Raw genomic sequence first — 21598 nt, 5'->3', positions numbered from 1 at the left:
ATATTTTTTTAACTAGAAAGCAAAAATTAATTTCATAAAAAAAACAAGTCCAATACTCAATCAGATAGTAAATGAATCGAACTTGGCCTTTTATTTAATAAAATAAAAAATGATGGTATTCACCAATCAGACTCGCTTGTTAGACCATCTCCAACCATTTACACCAAATTCAAACTCTTTTTGAGTTTTTATCTCACAAAATTTTTACAGTAACACCATATTTGCTGTTGTTTCACAAAAAATACTAAAAATGAGTTTGCGTTTGACGTATGATTATAGAAGATTTCTACGTGTCATCAAAATTCATTTTTGGAGTATAGTTGAAAATGATTTTTGGAGTATAGTTGAAAATGATCTTAATCGAGTTTCTCCACGAATCCTCAATCCAGCCGGCCAATATTGGTATGGCTCACATGATATACGGTTATATTCTGGAATATATTTTTCAATTATAAAGTGAGATTTATTTATTCAATTGAAAGAAATAAAAAAGTGAGTTTTTAAAAAAGACAAATCCAGATATTCTACACTATGTAACAAGATAAGTAGATGTAGATTCTGATTCCCGCTTGGAAAATCCAGATGCAAAAAATTGAATTTTCCCCTAAAATTATGAGACTTTGTTGCGATTAGCAGTAATTTCCTTTTTCGTAATTTCCCGAGAGCATCGCTTCAATGGATCCCACTCTCGATTCGCGTTAAAATATCAACTGAAGAAGAAAAACCCTAGAAATTCAATTGCATTCCCTTCAGACACGGTCAATTTTGGTCGAAACGCATACCAATTCCTTCCAACTGGAGTGTCAACAGCGCCCCAATTCAACCTCCATTTGTCCATATATATGTTTAATTTAGACATATATGCATATTTGTAGCTGAAGGTGGAATTTTGTGAAGGTTGATCGAATACCTCATAGCTCAAGTTTTTGTTCGTCGGAGTAAACCCTAGAAAATGGTCGCCGCCGCGCCGTGCGACCACCGTAGCGCGAAGGAGGTCATTTTTGACGCCTCCGCCGGTGCCTCTGCGGGTAATTGTTTCAGTAATTTACACTCGCTGAAATTCGAATTTGTGTTTTTGTGTTTGATCTGGTGATGATTGATGGATTTGGTGTTAATTGTTTTACTTGATTGAATTTTTAGGGGCAATAGCAGCTACATTCGTGTGCCCCTTGGATGTGATAAAGACGAGGCTTCAAGTCCATGGCCTCCCTGAAATGCAGCCCTCTGGTCGTAAAGGTTTGAAATCTTGTGATTTTTAGGTTTTGTTTGAAAAGGTTAAGTTATAGTACTAACTTACTAAGATCAGCTCTGCTTAATTAGCTTATGATGTGTGTTTTTTTGTGGTGAAATTTAGGTAGTGTGATCATTGTGAGCCTGCAAAATATTGTTCGAAACGAAGGTTTGAGGGGACTTTACCGTGGCCTAACGCCAACATTGACGGCATTACTTCCGAATTGGGCTGTGAGTGGTGTCTTTCAATCATTGAATTCACCTGTTTCATTTTTGTAACAATAATTCACTATTATTTTTGGCTATATTAGTTATGCTGATTTAATAGATTCGTATTTGTTATGATGACCATTAGAAGCATGTGGTGACTTAATTTATGGCTGAAGCAGTTTTCTAGGAGTATTTGTTAATCCTCCTTTATACGAATTCAGTTTCGCTACATCATACATGTCTGTGAGGTTCTACTCAATAGCATTAGTAGTGATTTAGAATCTCATTTCTTGCTTTTTTGTATATTTGAGATTAATATTTTATTGTCCTTGTTTTCTTTGTCTGTGATCTTTCCATATCATTTTGTCTTTTAAGAAGACGACACTTCACATGTTCGAATCAGATTATATGTCTATTTGTTTAATACTCGTCCGCTGACTTGCAAAAATGATATTCCTTGTTGCAGCTGTTTATACAAATTTTCATCTTTGAGGAAAATTGACAATCTCTCATTGATCATTGAAGGTATACTTCACGGTTTATGGGCATCTTAAAGAGCTACTACATACATATGGTAGGTCTCATATAGCTTTAGAAATTGCAGTACATAAAGAATGTAAAAAAATTCTATTTTGGAATGATCTTACATATATTTTGCAATTATACAGAGGGAAGCAACAACAGCGACCAGCTTTCAATTGGTTCAAACATGGTAGCTGCCGCAGGAGCTGGTGCTGCAACATCTATCGCAACGAATCCTTTGTGGGTTGTTAAGACCCGACTTCAAGTAGGTTGGAATGTTGTTTATAAAATTGGATGCTATGTAGTTGGTGGGGGATTGGGTATTGTTGGGGCAGATATTTGAGATAAATACTTCTTATTCCACATTCGTGACGACATGTAATATGTAGTACTCCGTATTTCATAAATCTTGTGATTCTGTTGTGAGCTGCATCACTTATAGTATTGGCTTTTGGACTTGTATATTCATCTAGTTTTGGCTCGCTCGAAACTAATTTGGACTTCATCTCTGTTCTTAGACACAAGGAATGAGGCCAGGTGTAGTTCCTTACAAGAATATATTTTCCGCTTTGAGTCGAATTGCCCGTGAAGAAGGATTCCGAGGATGGTACAGGTTAGTTCGTGCTTGAACACACAAAAATTTGAACAATCATCTACCACTGAGAAGGGCCGAGCAAAACATCTGGGTTCACGTTGTAAATTGGCATTTAATTCTCCTTTTGTTGTACAGTGGTCTTCTGCCTTCGTTGGCTGGAATTAGTCACGTAGCTATTCAGTTCCCTGCATATGAAAGAATGAAATTCTACTTGGCTAAACGAGGTACGACAACACATTTCCACTTCATTTCTGCTTCTTTTGATGTTCTAGTGCACACGTTCTGTGTTAATATACATCACTTGAGCCGAGGTTTCATGCGTGGAACTATATAACTGAATGCATATTCATTATCTTTGTGTTTCCATGTTTGGAAGGTAATAAACGGGATAACAACTAAAACCGTATTCGTTATCCTTTTGTTTCTTTATTTGGAAGGGAATAAAAGCGATAACGAGCTCAATCCCGGGGAACTGGCAATTGCCTCCTCATCTTCAAAGGTCGTTGCCTCTCTATTAACTTATCCTCACGAGGTATGGTTTCCTTCCATGATCTTAATATTACACATTTATCTAGTCAAAAAAAGAGGAAAACATACATATTTTATGAATACTCGCACATTCTCTAGGTTATCCGTTCGAGGCTGCAAGAGCAAGGTCAAGTGCGGGACTCTCAGCCAAAGTATTCTGGCGTCGTTGATTGCATCAAGAAAGTTTTCAGACAGGAAGGTCTAGCCGGGTTCTATCGTGGCTGTGCTACAAATCTCCTACGAACAACTCCATCCGCTGTGATTACATTCACCAGTTACGAGATGATACACAGATTTTTGCTGCAACTATCGCCTCCAAAGGAGAAGCAGCATCCGAAACCTCACCCCAAACCGGATTCTGGAGCCAATTCTCCAAAGGGATCGACTAGCTCCAGAGAAGATGATTCAGAACAATCTGTAAACCCATCTAAAGAAAGAACTATTATTCCTTTGGATAATACAGATCATAAGCTCACTGCTAGGCATTAGCTCATCTATTTTGTTTTACCAAAAGCTGAATTTTCACCTTCAATTTTGTTGTCAATAAAAAGCAAACTGCAAATTTCTCTTTGTTGTATGTATACCATTGTTGGATGTATTAGACATGTTGGTTTTGTCTTGTAATGTTTCAGAAATCCCAAGTGAGTTTTTATTGATCTTTTTTTAATTTTTTTTAATTTTTGCTGAAGTTCATTAATATGCAAAAATCTCTTTACCAGAACATAAATTTTATTACATGTATTCTCTCATATATGTATATATTCCTAGTTTCCTAAGCTATTCTTCTCACACTATAAAGTATAAACCATTTCCTGCAAAAGTAATATTTTTCTCTAGATAACATCTTTTAGCTAGATATATCTTTGAGAAAAGCCAACACCTCAGCCATTGAAGGCCTCATCTCCTTCTCAAGCTGCAGGCACCGGAATGCTATCTCCGCGACCGAGGTAATCATCTCGGTGACTTCAGCATCGAGGTTATACCCGAGAGACGGATCGGCGAGCTCATGAAACGTGCCCCTCTGTATCCTCGTCAGCGCCAAGTTGGCCAAGTTGATCTCATCTGTCCGCCTGCCTATATCCACAGCTGGCATGGACGAAATAAGCTCAGCGAGGACAACACCGAAGCTGTAGACGTTGCTCTTATCCGTCACTTGATAGCACATATGGTACTCGGGGTCGATGTACCCTGGGGTCCCTCCGGGGACAGTTGAGATGTGACTCGCATTGTTCGGGAACAACCTTGACAGCCCAAAATCAGCCACTTTGACGTGATAGTGTTCATCGAGTAATATGTTGGCTGTCTTGACATCGCGGTGGATTATGTCAGACTTGTGGAGATAAGCCAACGCGGTTGCAGTTTCAACGGCAATTCTCATCCGAGTGGCCATGGGAGGGGCGCTACGTCGGCTTTCTGGCCGTGCAGATGATCAGCCACAGTGCCGTTGGAGACATACTCACTCGTACACGAGCAGAAGCTCCCGGCTTCTCCTAGAAGTACAGCCATACAGACAGACAAGATTAGGGTGCCTTAAACTCGTAAGAATCTCGATCTCGTTCATGAACTGCTCCATTCTTCTGTAGTTCTGCTCGTAGAGCCGCTTTATCGCGACTTCCCTCCCATCTTGTAGCTTCCCTAGTACACAAAACGTTGATTTCGCCCTCGAGCATTAGCCAATCTACAACTAGATTATAACTACATTATGTAAACTACTTGAATGTTGATTTCTTACCATAGTATACTGTCCCAAAACCTCCATCGCCGAGCTCTCTAGAAGGATCGAAGTTGTTGGTGGCTGCTTCGAGCTCTGTGTAAGAGAAGATGGGGATGCCAAAGAAGGAGCTCGCACCATTGATGTCCGATTTTGAGGTCTCGATAGACATTTTAGAGGCGCGAACGTAGCCCCCACGGACCCTTCTCTTCAACAGCCAGATCATGTAGGAGACCAACAAGCATTGAAGAAACAATAATCCACCCGCAGATATGGCTGAGTACCAACAAAAAAACTCGTGGTTTAGATCCAAAAATGCTAAACAGGCAATGAGAAAGAGAATGAATGTGTGTTGAACTTTACCTATTATCAGCACCAGCTTATGTCTGTCTGCACACATATGTCACACCATAGAAAAAAAAATTATGAGAGAATTGAGATGAAGATATGTACACTTTACAAGAAACAGAGAATGGTTCAAACAAGAATTTATGAACAAGTTCGTGAGCCAGAGATGAATAAACACATGAACAACCAAATTAGTTGAATGCGATTCGTTCATCTCGGATTCATGAATTTGTTCATGTGTTATTCTCACTGTATCATCAGTTCTATCATGCCACACACACACAAATCAACAACATCAAGGTGTGAGCAAATTGTAACGACCGTAGAAAGCATAGATGTAATGGTAGAGAGAGAGAGAGAGAGATCTTATGAATCAATACCTTCATTGCAGTAGAAGGCGCTATTGGAGTAACCAACACACCGCGATGATGACAATTCAAACAATCATCGAAAACGTGAAACGCTAGTGTAAAGTTAGAAGCTAAATCTCTCAGGCTAAAATTAGAATATGGATCGTGCTCCTCGATTATAGGTACTTGAATCACTGAACAATCGCGATTTGGAGCATGTTCATAGTCATAGAGCAGAGTGGATTGCGAGCAATTACTTACTGAATTGCTGGTACGTTCCTTACAATCATAGAAGCATGAAGACAAGTTGCGATAAGGCGAGATTAGTTTGAGCGAAGCAAATGGAGATTTAGGGAGACTGAAATTTCTGAGATCTAAATATCTCCTTTGGTTCAAGAGCTCATTCAGCCAGCGATCGCGAATTGATATGTCGTTCTCGGAAATATTTAGCAGATCAAAACGAAGACCTTCATAGTCTAGTTGAACTTTTCGATCTGGGTGTGGAGGATTGCAGCCATCAACCATGAACAGTCCGCATTTGGGTTTTTGGATATCGGTGAATGGAAATATTAGATTGAGGTTTCCGCAAGGGTGGGATTCGGGCATTTGGAATCGGATAAAGCATTAGTGATGATGATGAGAGAGAATATCAGGTAGGTGGGAAGCTTCCTGGTGTGAATCTGTGTTTGTACACAACATGTTCGATGAAATTGCGTATAAGATGGTGGAGTTGATGAAGACGAAGACTTGATAAAGCTGTTAATTGTCAATGAGAAATGTCAGTTACGTTAACGTCTGAGATGAGTAACGACTTTTCAGTCTTTGGTTTTCCTCCTTTTCTTCGGCCATTTTTTAATGAATATAAAATTAAAATGCAAAAATCTATTGATCTATAAATAATAAAATATGATTAAATATTTATTTTATCATCCACAAATTGACAAACTTGGGTTGATTATTCAAGGATTATTTTTTTCTATAAATATACAAACTTCTAATTTTGATATGACAGTATTAATACATTAATTTTAATATGACACTATTAGTTATTTATCTATTCTTTTGATGTTAAATATCTCCATTATCACATCATCATTTTGAGATATTATCTTTTAGTCTCATTTCATTTTTACTATCTATTCGATCTGATAAGCAATTACAGAAGAAGCAGTAAAGATGTGAACGGGAAATATGGTTGACAAAATATGAACCGAAAACTAAATTTGGAATGACTACACTTCAACTACGGTCATGCATGACAAACCTGCAAATCCATTGGCTCGGGCTATTGCACACAGCCCAAGTCATGGATGGGCTTACTCTTCCCACAAATACATCCATATAAAAAAAACACATCACAATGCAAATGCAATACTACTAGCTAGCTCTCTTTCATTATATGCACATTCTCGCTACCAATTGCTCAAAAATTGACAAGAAAAATACACATAGACTAATTAAGGAACATATAAACCATTCTCACTTACTCACACATGTACACCATCTCATCCCCTAACACAAGTGTGATTCTTGATGTTGTAAGCCCACACTAACAACATCAAGAATCACCCGACCGAACTCGCCGTCGTCGAGGCGCTACTAATCCACGTGTCCGTCACCGCCGTCGGCGACGATCGATAAATCCTACTCTTCAGCAGCCCCACCTCATCCGTCTCGGGCGACGGCGGTATCTTCCCGCCCGAATTCCCCTTCATCCCCTCGAAATCGCCGTCCCCTCCGCTCTCTATGTCGTGGAGGAACGCCACCACCTCCTCCATCGTCGGCCTCATGTCCTTATCCAGCTGCAGGCACCGGAACGCCAGCTCCGCCACCGTCGTCGTCATCCTCGTCACCTCCGCGTCGGAGTTGTAGCCGGTCGCCGGGTCGATCAGCTCGTCGAACGCGCATTTCTGGATCTTGCTCACGGCCAGGTTGGCCAGGTTGATCTCGTGCTTATGCCGGCTTATGTCGACGGCCGGCATGGACGAGATCAGCTCGATCAGCACGACTCCGAAGCTGTACACGTCGCTCTTGTCCGTGAGCTGGTAGCACTGGTGGTACTCCGGGTCCACGTACCCCGGGGTGCCCTGGGGCGCCGTGGAGATGTGTGTCACGTCGTTCGGGAAGAGGCGCGAGAGACCGAAGTCCGCGACCTTCACGGAGAAGTTCGCGTCGAGCAGGATGTTGTTGGTCTTGACGTCGCGGTGGATGATGTCCGACTTGTGTAGGTAGGCGAGCGCGGTGGCCGTCTCCCGGGCGATGGTCATCCGCATCGGCCACGTGAGGGGCGCCGAGGTGGCGCGCTGCCCGTGGAGGTGGTCCGCCACAGTGCCGTTGGGGATGTACTCGTACACGAGGAGGAGCTCCCGGCTGCGACGCGAAGTGCATCCATAGAGCGAAACGAGGTTCGGGTGGCGGAGGCTCGTGAGGATCTTGATCTCGTTCAAGAACTGCTCTACTCGTCGGTAGTTGTGCTCGTAAAGTCGCTTGATCGCGACTTCCCGGCCGTCGCGGAGCTTGCCTACAGTTAAATTTGAACAAAAGCCAACACACTTAACATGTAGGACCAAAAAGTTTTTTTTATCAAATGTTCGGGACTAATTTTGGTCTTTTTAGTCTAATTAATAACCCCTTTTTGAGATGAGTTTGTGTGGTTACCGTAATAAACGGTGCCGAAGCCTCCGTCGCCGAGCTCTTTTGAAGGGTCGAAGTTGCCAGTGGCCTCGACGAGCTCGTTGTACGAGAAGATGGGAATGCCGAAGTTGAAGCTGCCGTCTTCGATATCCGCTTTCGAGGAGGGATCATAAGATAAGTTCCTTGAAAGAAGGTAGGATCCAACCTTCTTTTTCTTTCGCAGCCAAATATATAAGGCGCAGGCAAGCAACAGAGCAGATCCAGGTATCACTGATTATCATAAATCAAGAACAAATCAAGTTACATAAATCGCAGAATTTGTATGCTTCTAATCAATGTGCAGAGAAAGAGTGAGAGAGCTTACATGTAGCTAATAATATCTTCTTCCTCAACTTATTTTCTGCAACAGAATTTAAACAAAGAAATCACCATTTCTGGTAGTTAGATTAATGCCAAAATAAATTGATGCAAACTACACAACTAGGCATGGATTTAGAAAATGTACAGAGCACAGACAGTCTATCCATTCGAGTTAGAGCCAAAAATTTCCAGACGAACAAACGATACCTCGTTTGCAGTAGAATGTGTTATTGTTGGCAGTGAGACACTGCCCTCCTCCATTGAAACAACTAACACATTCATCAGAAACATCCCATTCTAGCGTAAAATCCGCACTTATCACACTGAATAAAACATCCGAGTTTCGAGTAGATTTCATTGGAAGCTGAACTAATGAACAACCTTCCGGAGCATCAATTTGCTCGGAAGGAGTACCATCGGACGATGGGATTTTATAGTACACGGTGTAGAGACACTCTATCTTGCTATAGTTTTCGAAGTATTCATCAAATTTAGACATATTAGTAGGTTCAGTTTTGCAGGGGAACAAGGTGAGATTAGGACAGAATGAGACAGAAACCGAAGAAGATGGAAGCATGGACCGATTCGTGAAAGAAAAGCAGCTTTTGTTATTCAATTGAGCTTCAAGCTGAAGATCACGAATCAAGATTTTGTTTGATGAATTGTAATCTAAAATAGAGTAACCAAGATTTTCTCCACCTAAATGGATCACTTGATCATCCGAATCACAGCCATCAACGGGGATCAATCCGCAGTCGGGATCATCAGCTCTTGTTAATGGGAAGTTGAGAGTGTCATCTCCACACTTGAAGGAACCTGGGCATTTTGAATCAGCAGATTTGAAGAGATGAAGATGGAAAGGGAGGAAGAGAAAGAGCAAAAGAGTGGTGGCATCCATGTCAAAGAAAATGAAGGTTTTGTAAGAGAATTGTGTTTTGATCTACTTTTGTATAGTTTTTGGTTCTGACAATTCAATTGTTCTAATCAAACACGTTAATGGACTTTTGAAAATAAGTTATCTAGGTAAGATGTTAATTTTCTTTTTCATTTTTCTAAAAAAAGAAATTAGTTAATCACTGGTGGTTGAAGGCTGAATCAGCCTTGGCAATAAGTTCCCAACTGATAAGCAATTATTGTCGCCTAAACGGCGCCGTTTTGTGCTGTCCTTTTTCACGCTTTCAAGATTATAATAATCTTGTAATTTTGCACAATCATTTCTAGTAAACTACTACCAACTAAAGTACAAGTGAAACAAGTCTACCAAGAAAAAAAAAGCCACCTTATAAAATTGGGTTTTTAATTTAATCGAATTGGTCTAGCAAAAATCCATAGAAAATAGTACACAGTTCTTATCTTGGATGACTCTTCGGAACACATGAAATTAACAACACATGAAATTATCTAACTGTAACTTTTTTACAGATGAATTGATTCATGCTGTTACGAAGGCACTGCCCTCCTTGATGGAAACAGTTAAAACAAGCTTCGGAAACATTCCACTCAATAAAAAACTCAGCAGTCAATCGATCAAACAATTGGTGGGCATCTCTTTTACTAGAATCTATAGGCAATTGAATCACCCAACAATTCGCAGGAATACTACTTTCGTTTGCAGCAAAATCATCATCTCTTGTTGGGTCCAAATAATGCGCGGTGAAAAGCCCGCAGCCTTGGTCGTGGAAGCTGAGGTAATTCTTGAAATAATCTTGAGAATTTCGATGGTTGGAGCAGGTGAACAAGGTGAGATTTGAGGGGATTGAAATCGAAATAGAAGGGGATTTTGGGGGGGAGAGAGATTTGTGAAAGAGATACACTTGAGCTGATAGTATAAGTGATGAAGATGAGGATCGAAAACTTTGATTTGATTTACTGAAATATTGCCCAGAATTTGATACCCCAAGAGGCCTTCAGACATGATTACTGGGTTTCTTGCCGCAATTGGGATTTCCGATGTCGGTGAATGGAAATTTGAGGGGGGAATGATTTCCACACTGGAGGGATTCTAGGCATTTGGAAGCTGCTAAATTTGGTAATCGGTAATGTGAATAAGCAGAGGGAACGAGAACGAGAACCAGAACGAGCACCATCAACATCTTTTACGCCTGGTATGTTCCACATAATACGAATTCAATTATCTAGCCAGTTGATAGTTCTATTTGAGGCCACTTATTTTTTCTGATCTGATAGCAACTTCTGTTGAAAATGTATGCACAAAGGCCAACTCTTTCAACATCAAAGAAAAGATGAGAGGAAAGAATCTATTTTAGGCTAAACAAAAACAGTCTCGTACTTTTACGGCTACGTACTTCAGTCTGTAAGCAGCAAGGTCTAAATATAGCGGATATTATCTTAATTTCTTATAATAGCAGCCAAATCAAGGCAAATTTAATGAACAACAACTGGCTCTCTCTCTCTCTCTCTCATAACTGGCAGATAAAATAGGTACTATTATGAGGTGTGACTCACAGAAGCTTCTAGAAGGATGTTTTGTTTCCTCACTAGGCGTAAGCAGAAGTGTGTTTCTCAGTAATATATGCGTGTACATTACAAGAAACTACTTTCACTTTCAGTAGAAAGTCTTTGCTCAATGACTTCTTCAGAGGAAGGAGTTCATTAGTAAAGGTTTCTGTAGCAACGATTGCTACTGAAACTTAGCGGAGCGAAGAGAGAGTGAGAGCAGGTGCAGTAGCCCGTGCAATAGGCTATAGATAGATAACGCACTACTTATAGCATAAGTTAGTATGATGTTGTGAAACACGAACAGCTCTCTCGTGTGGAGAAGATCTTTACGATCAAACCACGTAAACTATTCCCTTTCTAGTTTTTCGCCCGTGTGATTGATTCTGAGAGAAGCATGACAAAATACCTGTTTTTTCGCAGTAGAACTGGTTCCGGTTGTCTGAAAGGCACTGCCTCCCTCCGCGGTAGCATCGATCACAATCTTCCGACACACTCCACTCCAAACTGAAACTAGACGTCAGCATGTCCGACAGTTTAGTCGAGTTCACTTCAGACTTCACAGGCAACTGAGTCAAGGAACATTCATGAGGAATCGCCCCGTTATGACTCTCAGTTGCTGGAATTTTATAGTACAGAGTGGAGGCATCAGACTCTTCCCTCCTATAGCTTTTGAAATACTCTTGTATTTCGTCGTTGCTACTCTTATTAAAGCACGCAAAAAACGTGATGTTAGGGGAGAATGTGAACGAAACCGAGGGAGATTGAGGTAGAGACACATTCATGTAAGAGAAGCATCTTGGTGATTCCAATAATGTCCGAAGCAAGAAGTCAAGGATTGTGAATTTGTTTTTTGAAGGCTGGTTTAGGATGTATTTGGCTGAGGTTGAAGCTCCTATCTGCAACCATGGATGTTCTTCTTGAGAGGTTGAATCGCAGCCTCCAACGGCGAACAATCCGCACCCGGGATCACGGATATCGGTGAACGGAAACTTTAGGGTGAAATTTCTACAAGAGAAGGATTCTTTGCATTTGGAGTGAGATTGAGGTAGAAGGAGAATGCACAATAACAAGAACAACACATCTTTGCTAACAACTACCATTCTCTCTCTCTCTCTTGATTGATTGATTGTTTGACTAAAAGTGGTTCAAGTTTAATCAAGTTTTGTTAAATAAAGGCATCATTGGTTAATCAAGTCATTGACTCCATCCGTCAAGGTAATTGACTTGGTGATTGTTTTTTACCTAGAAACTACATGAAGAAAATACCCTACCTAATTATAATATACGCCTTTTTAACTTCTAGTGTGAATGTATGATTAACACTTTGAATTGGTCTATGAAGCACAAGTTCCCTAAGACTTCAAAGTAACACATTGCTCTTGTGTCTTATAACAATATTCTAATCAGGAAAAAGTTAAAAGAGTTAAATCAAATAAGTGGCATGGTAATATAGTAATTTTTCTGTTTTTGTTATAAGAGTCTGAGAAAAAAAACACTGAATACACACATTCCTTAATGTTCGCGAGGGGTTTTTAAAACATCACCGCGAAATAGTGGAATTTATTTTTATGAAGGATATTTGAATTCGTTTCAGTTTGTGGACTAGTATTTTCTAGTCTTGATTCAAACATTAATTTATGTACAAAGTTACCTTTTTTTCTCTTATAGTTATGGGTGATAGTAACTAGGGTTGAAATTTTGGTTAGGTCGGCCACACTCTTTCCACATAAAAAACAAAACCATAAGATATGCATGGAATTGATGTGACCAAAATTTAATAATTGAAAATAGTGCACTATACTCGCTAACATAATCAGTACTATTATATTTAAATATTATTCTTAACTTAGGGCTATATAATAATTTTAACCCACATTTGCAATAATTACAAATGTTATTCACTTAATAGTCTCACGTGATAACTATCAGCCATCTTATGAGCAATTTTGTCGATTTTACATTATTTATAAAATCGTTTTCAATTTTTTTAGGTATAATTAATTAGCCTAAAGTGAAGATTATTCTTAGAATAATTAGTAAATAAATCAAGATGAAACATTACCTGGTTCTCTTTGGCAGAAAAACCGATTGCTGTCGTTAGTTAGACACTGCCCTCCTTGCTCGTAACATTCATAACAATCTTCAGACAAATTCCACTCTAGAGTGAAATTCGGACTAAACAAATCGAATACATCATCAGAAAACTCTTGCCCAGACCTAATCGGCAGTTGATTCATTGTACATCCCGATCCTGGAAGCACATCATCAATTACTACAGGAGCTTCCTCCGTCGCTTCTCGCTTGAAATAAATGTCTAATATATCGCAGGTTATATTCTCGTAGTGCTTGAAGTAATCTACGACTCTTTGACTCGGATTGAAGCAGTTGTAGGTGGTGAGATTAGGAGAGTAGGAAAACGAGACCAAAGGAGATTTTGGTAGCGTTACGTTTGAGAAGGAATTACAGCTTCTCCAGTTGAAGTAGTTTTCTAGAACAGAATCGTGGATCAGAAACTTGTTGTCTGAAACTTTCCCAAGCAGATCCATAGGAAATTCTCGTAGGTAGATTAATGGATTTTTGTGAGGGAGACTGCAATTGACTGGGATTAATCCGCATTCGGAGTGACTTATATCGGTGAAGGGGAATTCGATGGTGAAATTTCTGCAGGGGTACGACTTTTGGCATTTTGAATCAGCTTTGATCAGAAAAAGAAGGAGATGGAGAATGAGGAAGATGAAGTGGTTTATCACTGGAGGAGCCATTTTTTTAAAAAAAACGAAATATGTTTGGCTCCTTATTTTATAATTGGTGCCTTATTTGTGTAATAAAGGTGCTTGACTTTGTCTAACACGCTGTTTGACTGGAGTTGGAAACTTGTGGTGGAAATGGAATACAAAGACTATACTACTTTCTGGTTTCATCGTATTTTAGTTGAGTTGAAAAAAAAGGGTAATATTATCTAGTCTAGTCACCCTCGAATTCTTAATTTTAGTGGAACATTCTTCTCAATTTATGATAAAAGACTGAAGTCGAAATAAGTACGTAATTGACTCGCCTATTGCACGGAATTGTCGGATAGTATGTATATGGGCTGGAAAAGACTGGTCTGGGAAAGTTTCGTTGGGCTGGGCTAGAATTGTATATTTGGGCCTCGGAATTTCAGAGGCCCATCCAAAAAAGAACATACACTTGAGCTAATTTTTGGGTTGAGTTGGGCAATGCGTTTTTCAGGCCCAATATTTCCAGAGTTGGTCTAATGAGAACTAACAAGAAATTAACTTAAATATCTAATGACTTTTTCTATTACCCTTTGAGTTTGGGATAAGGGTTTAATTTATCTCATCCTCACGTATCACTTACGCTTCCTAGGAATATCTGGTTCAAATCCAACCGCTAATTAAAATAAGACCAAATCGGCAATCTCGATTTTGGAAATGAAATTGTGTCATTGCTAAACCGGCATATCGGTTTTACCGGTTGAGTTCCAAATCTAGAATTTGGAATTCTACGCACCAGTTTTGCCCCAAAATTTTTATAAAAATGAAAAAAAAAAGACATTGAAACCCCATTTAAAATAGGAAAACAGTAAAACCCCAACGAAAATTTGCCCAAAAGTCAATGGGGTTCTAAATCAAAACACTATTATCTTTGTTGGCCGGGTGTGATTCCATCTTTTGTGGAATTGAAACCATTGGCAGTATCCCGAACCTAACTCTCGTAAAATCTAACAACATATGATAATAGATACTAATTTCATCCAAGCAATTTAAACACGTGAAAGAAAAACACAAGATACTGGGTATATCAAATATTAGCATGTTGGTGAGACAAACATAAAAGCTATTAGTAATATTTAACACAAATGACAAAAAATTAGCAAACTATAGTTACCTTCTTCCTTGCACTTGAATTTATTCGAATTGTCACTAACACACTGCCCTCCTCGACCATAGCAATCATAGCATTCTTGAGAAACATTCCACTTCAAAGTAAACTCAGCACTCAACACATCAAATAGCTCACCAGTAACTGAGTTCGATTTTGTTGGTAACTGAACCATCGAACACATGGCAGGAACACTACTATTGGTTGGAACATACTGTCCTAGGGTACTATAATAGACTGTTGGGGGGGCTTGACAACTAGCATTAATGTGTTGGCGGTTACGGAAATAATCTTGGACATTTGGATCAATAGTAGCATTCCAGCATGTGAAAAATGTGATATTAGGGCTAAAACTGAATGAAACAAAGGAAGATTGAGATAGGGGTAGATTTTGGAAAACGTTACAACTCTTGTCTTTCACGCTCTTTTGGCGGAAACTGTCGTAAATCGTGAACTCATTCGTCGATAAATTGTTTACCCCTACAAATTTGTAATCTCCTCCCCCGAGCTCGGTCTGTTCAGGGCTAAAGCGAAGGCGAGGTGATTCTGAACCACAATCGTTAATGAAAAATAATCCGCACTTACTATTTTTAGCAGAGGTAAAAGGGAAATTCAATATGCCTAGATTTCCACATCGGAAAGATTTAGGGCATTTGGAATGAATTGTGGGGAAAAGGAGATGGCATGAGAGTAAGAAAAGAAAAATATTGGTTTTGCCCATGACTAAATGTGTTACTCTCCAAAAAGGCGACTAAGCTCTTTATATAGAACGGAACTAAGAAAGTGGGAGAATAGACCATTTTGTACTCCAATTGACTTGGAAAATTAATGTATAATGGAACACCATAGTATTAGCCTGGTGATTTTAATGTTTCTTTATCATGATAGTAACCAAATAAGCATAATCATATTTTTGCTTCTCAAAATAATGGTGTGAATTGTGAGACTGACCCTAGTCAACTTTTGTGGCGCAAAGAATAATCTAAATCTAAACCAATCAGAAATCGGAACCAGCTTTAGTGGAATTTTTTCTCTCTCAAAATTTTATACTACTAGAAGTCTAGATCTATATTTTCCCCAATTCCTCATTAGGAGTAATTCCCCTTAAAAACGTCTCTTGAATCCCTTAAAAACGTCTCTTGAATTTGACACAGTCGCAATCCATATTTTGTCAACTACGTTGATATGACTTGTAATGGGGTCATGAATAGTATAAATCCTAATTTGATAATTTAATTATTGGTTTGACTGTAGTAATATTGAGAGTCCAGTTTATATTAGTCTTAAATTTGATATAACACGTAAATAATATAGTCTAGCAATCAAATAGGTTTGATTCGGACTATAATAAGTGTCCTAATCTGAGCCAATTAGAATTATTCAACCCGACCCAATGGACTACCCCAACTTCAGGCCTCCGGCATGCACAAAAGTGTTTTCACACCCGATCCTGACCCTTCTACATAGGATTGTAGTTGTTTTCTAGCTACTAGACCTTATCCTTCGGTTCATTTGATACGATACATATAGTAAGTAAAACGTAAACGAAAATAAAGACAATTAATGGCAAAATCCCAAAACCATGCACGTGGGGATTCAAAATCTAGCTTTTTTTCACTTAACAATAATGATTTCACATCTACTCTCGTAATGATTCGAAAATAATACTCCAATCTAGTTCTCGCTCCATAATACTCTTGTGGTGACTCGAAATACCGACATATTGCATGAATGAGAATCATCTTATCAACTAGGTTGTTCTTAACGTCATAAGGCCACCCGCAACGCATCCCGCGGGTGGCTCGTATTTTGTCCCGCCGAGACGAGATGGCGGCGAGACGCGTTGCAGCGCCTCGTCTCGTCCCGGTCTCGCCGAGACGCTCGTCCCACCGAGACGGATCGCGGGCTGTCTCGCCACGATCTTCGGCGCCACGCGTGACGCCCACTCGCCGGCCCGCGAGTGGGCTTCATCACGCTGATGCAATAAATCATTTTTTTTAAAAAATCAAATTTAATAAAAAAAATAACGGTAATATTACCGTTATTTTCGACCATTGTTTCCTTTTTTTTACTCTATAAATACTCCTATTTCATCCTCATTTCACACACAAACACACATCTATTCTTCCTAAATCATCTCCATTTTCTCTCTAATTTTCATCTAACATCTCATCACAAAATGTCCATCGGTGGCAACTATGGCGGTGGCTGCTCCGACGGGTTTGACATCAACCGTTTGGCGACTAGAGGGCATGTACAATGTCTTGGGTAGTTCCGGCTCCGGTTCGTCGACGTCGGGCACCCAGGGCTCGTCGACGCCGGCGGGGTACCAACCACCCCATTTTGACGTTGATGCATAGCTCGTCCCTCCGTCCCGAGGAGTTCACATGGATTATCCCAAATTCGGGAGGATTATCCGAATGAACCCACTCCGGAAGGAGGACGAGGCGGTGGAAGCTCCAGGGCGGTGGAGGAAGAGGCGGAGGCGGCCGAGGAGGAGGAGGATGTAGGCCGGCATCCGTACAGCCACAATGACACGATGGTTGTGTACAACGCCTGGATCAGCGTCTCGTACGATCCCATCGTCGGGAATCAACAAACCTGGAAATGCTTCTGGGAAAAGGTCACCGAGGCCTACAACCAGATTAAGCCGAAGGGGTCCCGCCGCCGCACATTGAAGATGCTTCACGCTCACTTTGACCGAATCGACGGAGATGTCAAAAAATTCTGCTGCATCTACAAGAACGAAGCGGCTCATTACCAAAGCGGAGCCACGGGAGCCGACATTCTGAGATCGGCTTTGCGAGTCTATTTTGAAGACACCGGCAAAGGATTCAGACATGTAGATGTTTGGGAGGCCGTCAAAGACGAGGAAAGGTGGGCCGGCGGTGTCCGGACCAGCTCGGGCTCGACCTCGAAGCGCACGAAGCACACGGCGGGTGGCCAATACTCGTCTAGTGGGGGCGGTTCGGGCAGCGCCGCACAAGACGTTGCCTCGCAAGAGGTTGAGGGCACGACAGACGATGCCGGGGGGTCCTCCTGTGGGCGCCGTCGGCCGCAAGGGATTAAGGCGGCGAAGGCGGCTAGAGGAAGGAGGGGCCGAGGCGAATCAAGCCAGGCGGGCTCGGGGGTAGCCTCGAACACCCTAATGTCCATGTACTTGACTGCCACGATGGCGGACACTTCCCGCATGACGCCTCCCCAATACCAAGCCCATCTTGACGGAATTGAGTATTTGGCAAGACAAATTGGTATTGCGTCTTCAGGTGGCTTCAGTGCACCGCCGCCGCCTTCGGGGGATGATTCGCTGGCGGAGTAGCTTTTTTTATTTCTATAAAATTATATTTTAAATTATGTACTTTTTATTTTTTTAGGATTTTAATTATGTGTTTTTTTTTAATTTTTAAGTTGTATTTTTATTTTATGTTGTATTTTTATTTTATTTAATGAAGTGTGTTTTTTATTAATTGAATTTGTTAGAAAAAAATAAAAAATGAAATTGAATGAATAGTAAGTTAAGAGATGGTTAAGAGATGAAGGGTTGCAGGTTCTGTCTCTTAGTTGATGGAGTGAAAAGTACAGTGGGCCCATGAATAATTAAGGGATGAATAGTAAGTTAAGAGATGGTTAAGAGATGAAGGGTTGCAGGTTCTGTCTCTTAGTTGATGGAGTGAAAAGTACAGTGGGTCCATGAATAATTAAGGGATGAGACGGTTAAGAGACGGATAAGAGACAGCGTTGCGGATGACCCAATAATACTAGAGTCTAGTTTTCGTCGCAAGGATGCATGAATTTTATACGACTTCGTTAAATGAGGAGTTTCACATTAGTATTGCAGCTACTAAGCTATAGGCATTCCGTTAAACAAATCGAAGCTCAAAACATCCAAGATTGATTAGATTAAATACCTAACTATAGCCCAATTTTAACTCTATACCAACAAAAAATCATGCACAATTATTAGGTAAGAAAATCGCACAGAAATCAATCAAAGAGAAAATATTCAGCACAAAAAAAGCATAAATTGAACTTAGTAAAAAAAGGAAATAAATCAAGAGAGAATATCTCACCCGGTTTGCAGCTCCTCGAATGCGGCCGATCGGGGCAGAAACACCTAAAATGGAAAGAACTCTGATTGAAACCGCAGCGGCCGCCGCTCTCTCGGCAATCGCTACAATCACTCGCCTTCCAATTCATCACAAATCCCCTCCTCAAAACCGCCGCAACATCCACCACTTCATCCTCCCTCTCATCCCCACTAAACTCCGCACGTGCCACAACGCTCTCCTCGCACGTGCCAATCGCTCTCCCCCAATCCTCATTGCCAGCGAACATCGCCAAATCAATCTCGTCGCTTCTCTCTCTAGAAACATTGCAATTGCCAATTCCATACCTCCGCAGCTCTTCGCTCACGTTTTTGCACCCGAAAAACAGACCGAAATCCTCGCCGCCGGAGTAATCGAATCTGCCGCCGGGGAGAGTCGCGTTTCCGATCAATCTCCGAGAGCAGCTGCCGATCGATGATGGCAGCAACGCTGCGGCGTTGAAGACGTGGAGAGATCGGTTTCCGTAGAAAATGTCTTCGATTATGTAATCGTTTTCCGAGAGATGGAGAAGCGGAAATCCGCTTCTGCTGCAATTGATCGCGAAGCCTGGGTAGCCGCAGTAGGATTGCTGCGATGGGAGGAAGAATGGGAAGCTAATGTTGGGGCCGCCGCCGCTGCAATGTTGCGGCGCGCAGGCTTCGTATCGGAAGTCCGCGCCGCGGCAGAGTTTGGATAAGATGATGATGAGGAGAGAGAGTGTGAAGAGAGAGAAAGTGTGGTGTGTTTTCATGACTAATTTCTTGGTGAAGAAGATGGAGGGCGGTATGTAGGTGTTGAATTTTTTTAGTTTCGTTTAATTAATTAATTGGGAAAAAGTGTGCGTCTGCCTAAAAATGTTGGACTATTTAGGAATTTATTTTATTAAATGGATTAAATATTAGAAGGTGAAATATTATAGAGTTGCATGAAATTGACTAATCTAAGCTCTGACCTTTTTGGGCGACCGTTTTGAATAGGGAGTATTTGGTAAATTAGTGTTTTATCGTAAAAATATGATTATATTTCAGTAATTTTTTTTAATTTTTTATATTTTGAAAAGGGTAAGTCTCTCATACACTCCGAACAACATCGTGGGAACTAATCAAAATAAAATTATTGCCCGAAAAAGACATTCAAAATTATGTGTTACAAATGGTAAACACGACAATATTAAAACGTTGATCACGCACTATATGCGTACGTGTACATAAATTTTTGTCTTTCTTAAACCTTGTGTACATATTTAACTTTTTATCTTTTTCAAGCTGACATATTTCATTCAGAGTAATATATTTTATATATTTAAATTGTAGTATTATATATTTTGCATATTAAATTGTACGGAGGAGTAGTATATGTGTCGAGTCAAACTGAGATACTTCATCGAAATATTTCATCGGATGAAATGAATAGTTTTATGGTGGAATTGTTTAATGAGATTTGTGTGGCCAAAGTGAATGGGAAGAGATAGATGTCTAGTAGGTGCATCAAATATGAATATTGTCAAGTTGTCTTCTATAATAAAGTTGGATTCGAATTTAGAATGATATTTGACTTTCAAATTTGTTTTTTTGGAATTTTTTATTGTAATACATTTAAATATAACATAAATAATTTAGAATATAGTACTCCTAGGACATAGTCATTGACTCATTGCTCCATCTACAGTCGATAGTCATATTTTTATTTTGGTAGGTAAAAAAAGTAGTCTCTTTTAGTATTATTTACATGATATGTTTTTTCTCTATCTAGTTAGTAGTTACAACTTTAATAATATTTTAATCACTTTTCTCTTTCATAATTACCACTTTTAAATTATAACTCATACTATTATTTACTACTGTATTAAAATTATTAATAATAGATTAATGGAGTATTATTTTGAACTTTAACTATTTGATTCCTTCTTTTAGGCTATCTTTTATTCCGTTTTCAATAAATTATCAGTTGCACGGTTTGCACGTTAAAGTAAAATTAAATAATATTTCAAAAATAAACAATTTATAGTATATGTATCTACTCCATGATGGAAGACTAGCCACATATCCATATGCAAATTTAATCAACTAGGCTACATTAATTTATGGGAAATATTTGATCCTAATATTTCCAAATAAACCTTTGTGTATTAGTTCGCTTAATTCTTTTAAGGAGTTGTTGGGATAATAGATAATATTTTATAGAATAATAAATTACTGTACCAATTTGACCACTCAAAGAATTAGAAATTAGTTATGTATAATATTTTATTTTCTTTGTGCAAAATCAATACTCCATCTTTTATTAATATAATGAGGTTAATTCTCCAGTAGGGGGATGGAAAGTGTGAAGAGAATGAATAATTGCTGTCGTCTAGCCATTATAAGCTCAACATCAACCACTTAAAAATTAATATTGTAATAACTAATTAGAAATATAAATTATAAATTTATAATCATTGTGTGTGACTATAAATATGTTAATGTGTATGAAGATGCTAGATGCTTGAAACTAGCAACAAACCATAACAGATTTTGTGAAAGATCTCATTCACTTAATCTCTAGTATAAGTAGTTGTTAATGAGCTCATTAGAAAAGTGTGATTGATTCAAGTAGTAAACACTTTTGCGTAATCAATAAGAGTTTTCCTCTTCGGTTTCTCAAACATAGTGTGTGTTCATCTTCTTCCTAAACCCTACTC

The 21598-nt window shown here is 39.6% G+C and overlaps 2 protein-coding genes and 1 pseudogene across 6 annotated transcripts; 1 reads left to right on the top strand and 2 right to left on the bottom strand.

The window, feature by feature from the left end:
• Nucleotides 1-528: 528 nt before the first annotated feature.
• Nucleotides 529-3720, top strand: LOC121781001 (nicotinamide adenine dinucleotide transporter 1, chloroplastic-like). Its single transcript, XM_042178676.1, has 9 exons — nt 529-1028; nt 1141-1236; nt 1355-1461; nt 1966-2014; nt 2109-2227; nt 2481-2575; nt 2693-2781; nt 2995-3089; nt 3185-3720. The coding sequence occupies exons 1-9, from the start codon at nt 953-955 to the stop codon at nt 3572-3574; spliced, it is 1116 nt and encodes a 371-aa protein (XP_042034610.1). The 5' UTR covers nt 529-952; the 3' UTR covers nt 3575-3720.
• Nucleotides 3721-3879: 159 nt separating this feature from the next.
• Nucleotides 3880-6019, bottom strand: LOC121781739 (annotated as a pseudogene).
• Nucleotides 6020-6859: 840 nt separating this feature from the next.
• LOC121780997 (LEAF RUST 10 DISEASE-RESISTANCE LOCUS RECEPTOR-LIKE PROTEIN KINASE-like 1.1) lies at nt 6860-19722 on the bottom strand. Of its 5 annotated transcripts, none has more exons than XM_042178666.1 (4): nt 18904-19722; nt 8493-8528; nt 8153-8398; nt 6860-8015 (listed from the first exon to the last, which is right to left on the bottom strand). In XM_042178666.1, the coding sequence occupies exons 1-4, from the start codon at nt 19667-19669 to the stop codon at nt 7060-7062; spliced, it is 2004 nt and encodes a 667-aa protein (XP_042034600.1). In that variant the 5' UTR covers nt 19670-19722; the 3' UTR covers nt 6860-7059. The 5 variants fall into 5 exon arrangements, with proteins under 5 accessions (XP_042034600.1, XP_042034601.1, XP_042034602.1 ...); XM_042178667.1 differs by lacking the exon at nt 18904-19722 and adding an exon at nt 14840-15738; XM_042178668.1 differs by lacking the exon at nt 18904-19722 and adding an exon at nt 13011-14165.
• Between the last annotated feature and the right edge of the window lie 1876 nt (nt 19723-21598).

This window comes from Salvia splendens, chromosome 20 (genome assembly GCF_004379255.2).
Source record: "Salvia splendens isolate huo1 chromosome 20, SspV2, whole genome shotgun sequence".
Lineage (NCBI taxonomy): Eukaryota > Viridiplantae > Streptophyta > Magnoliopsida > Lamiales > Lamiaceae > Salvia > Salvia splendens.
The sequence above is the reverse complement of the archived record's forward strand: the minus strand, read 5'-3'. Positions and strand labels throughout refer to the sequence as shown.

What these genes read in the sequence shown, in the direction of transcription:
- LOC121781001 (XM_042178676.1), top strand. Translation starts at nt 953, where the DNA reads ATGGTCGCCGCCGCGCCGTGCGACCACCGTAGCGCGAAGGAGGTCATT. An exon ending in ATTCTACTTGGCTAAACGAG is followed by an intron (nt 2,782 to 2,994) that starts GTACGACAACAC and finishes TTTATTTGGAAG; the next exon opens with GGAATAAAAGCGATAACGAG. An exon ending in TATTAACTTATCCTCACGAG is followed by an intron (nt 3,090 to 3,184) that starts GTATGGTTTCCT and finishes CACATTCTCTAG; the next exon opens with GTTATCCGTTCGAGGCTGCA.
- LOC121780997 (XM_042178666.1), bottom strand. Translation starts at nt 19,669, where the DNA reads ATGAAAACACACCACACTTTCTCTCTCTTCACACTCTCTCTCCTCATC. An exon ending in GAAGATATTATTAGCTACAT is followed by an intron (nt 8,399 to 8,492) that starts GTAAGCTCTCTC and finishes TATGATAATCAG; the next exon opens with TGATACCTGGATCTGCTCTG. An exon ending in CTTCGGCACCGTTTATTACG is followed by an intron (nt 8,016 to 8,152) that starts GTAACCACACAA and finishes ATTTAACTGTAG; the next exon opens with GCAAGCTCCGCGACGGCCGG.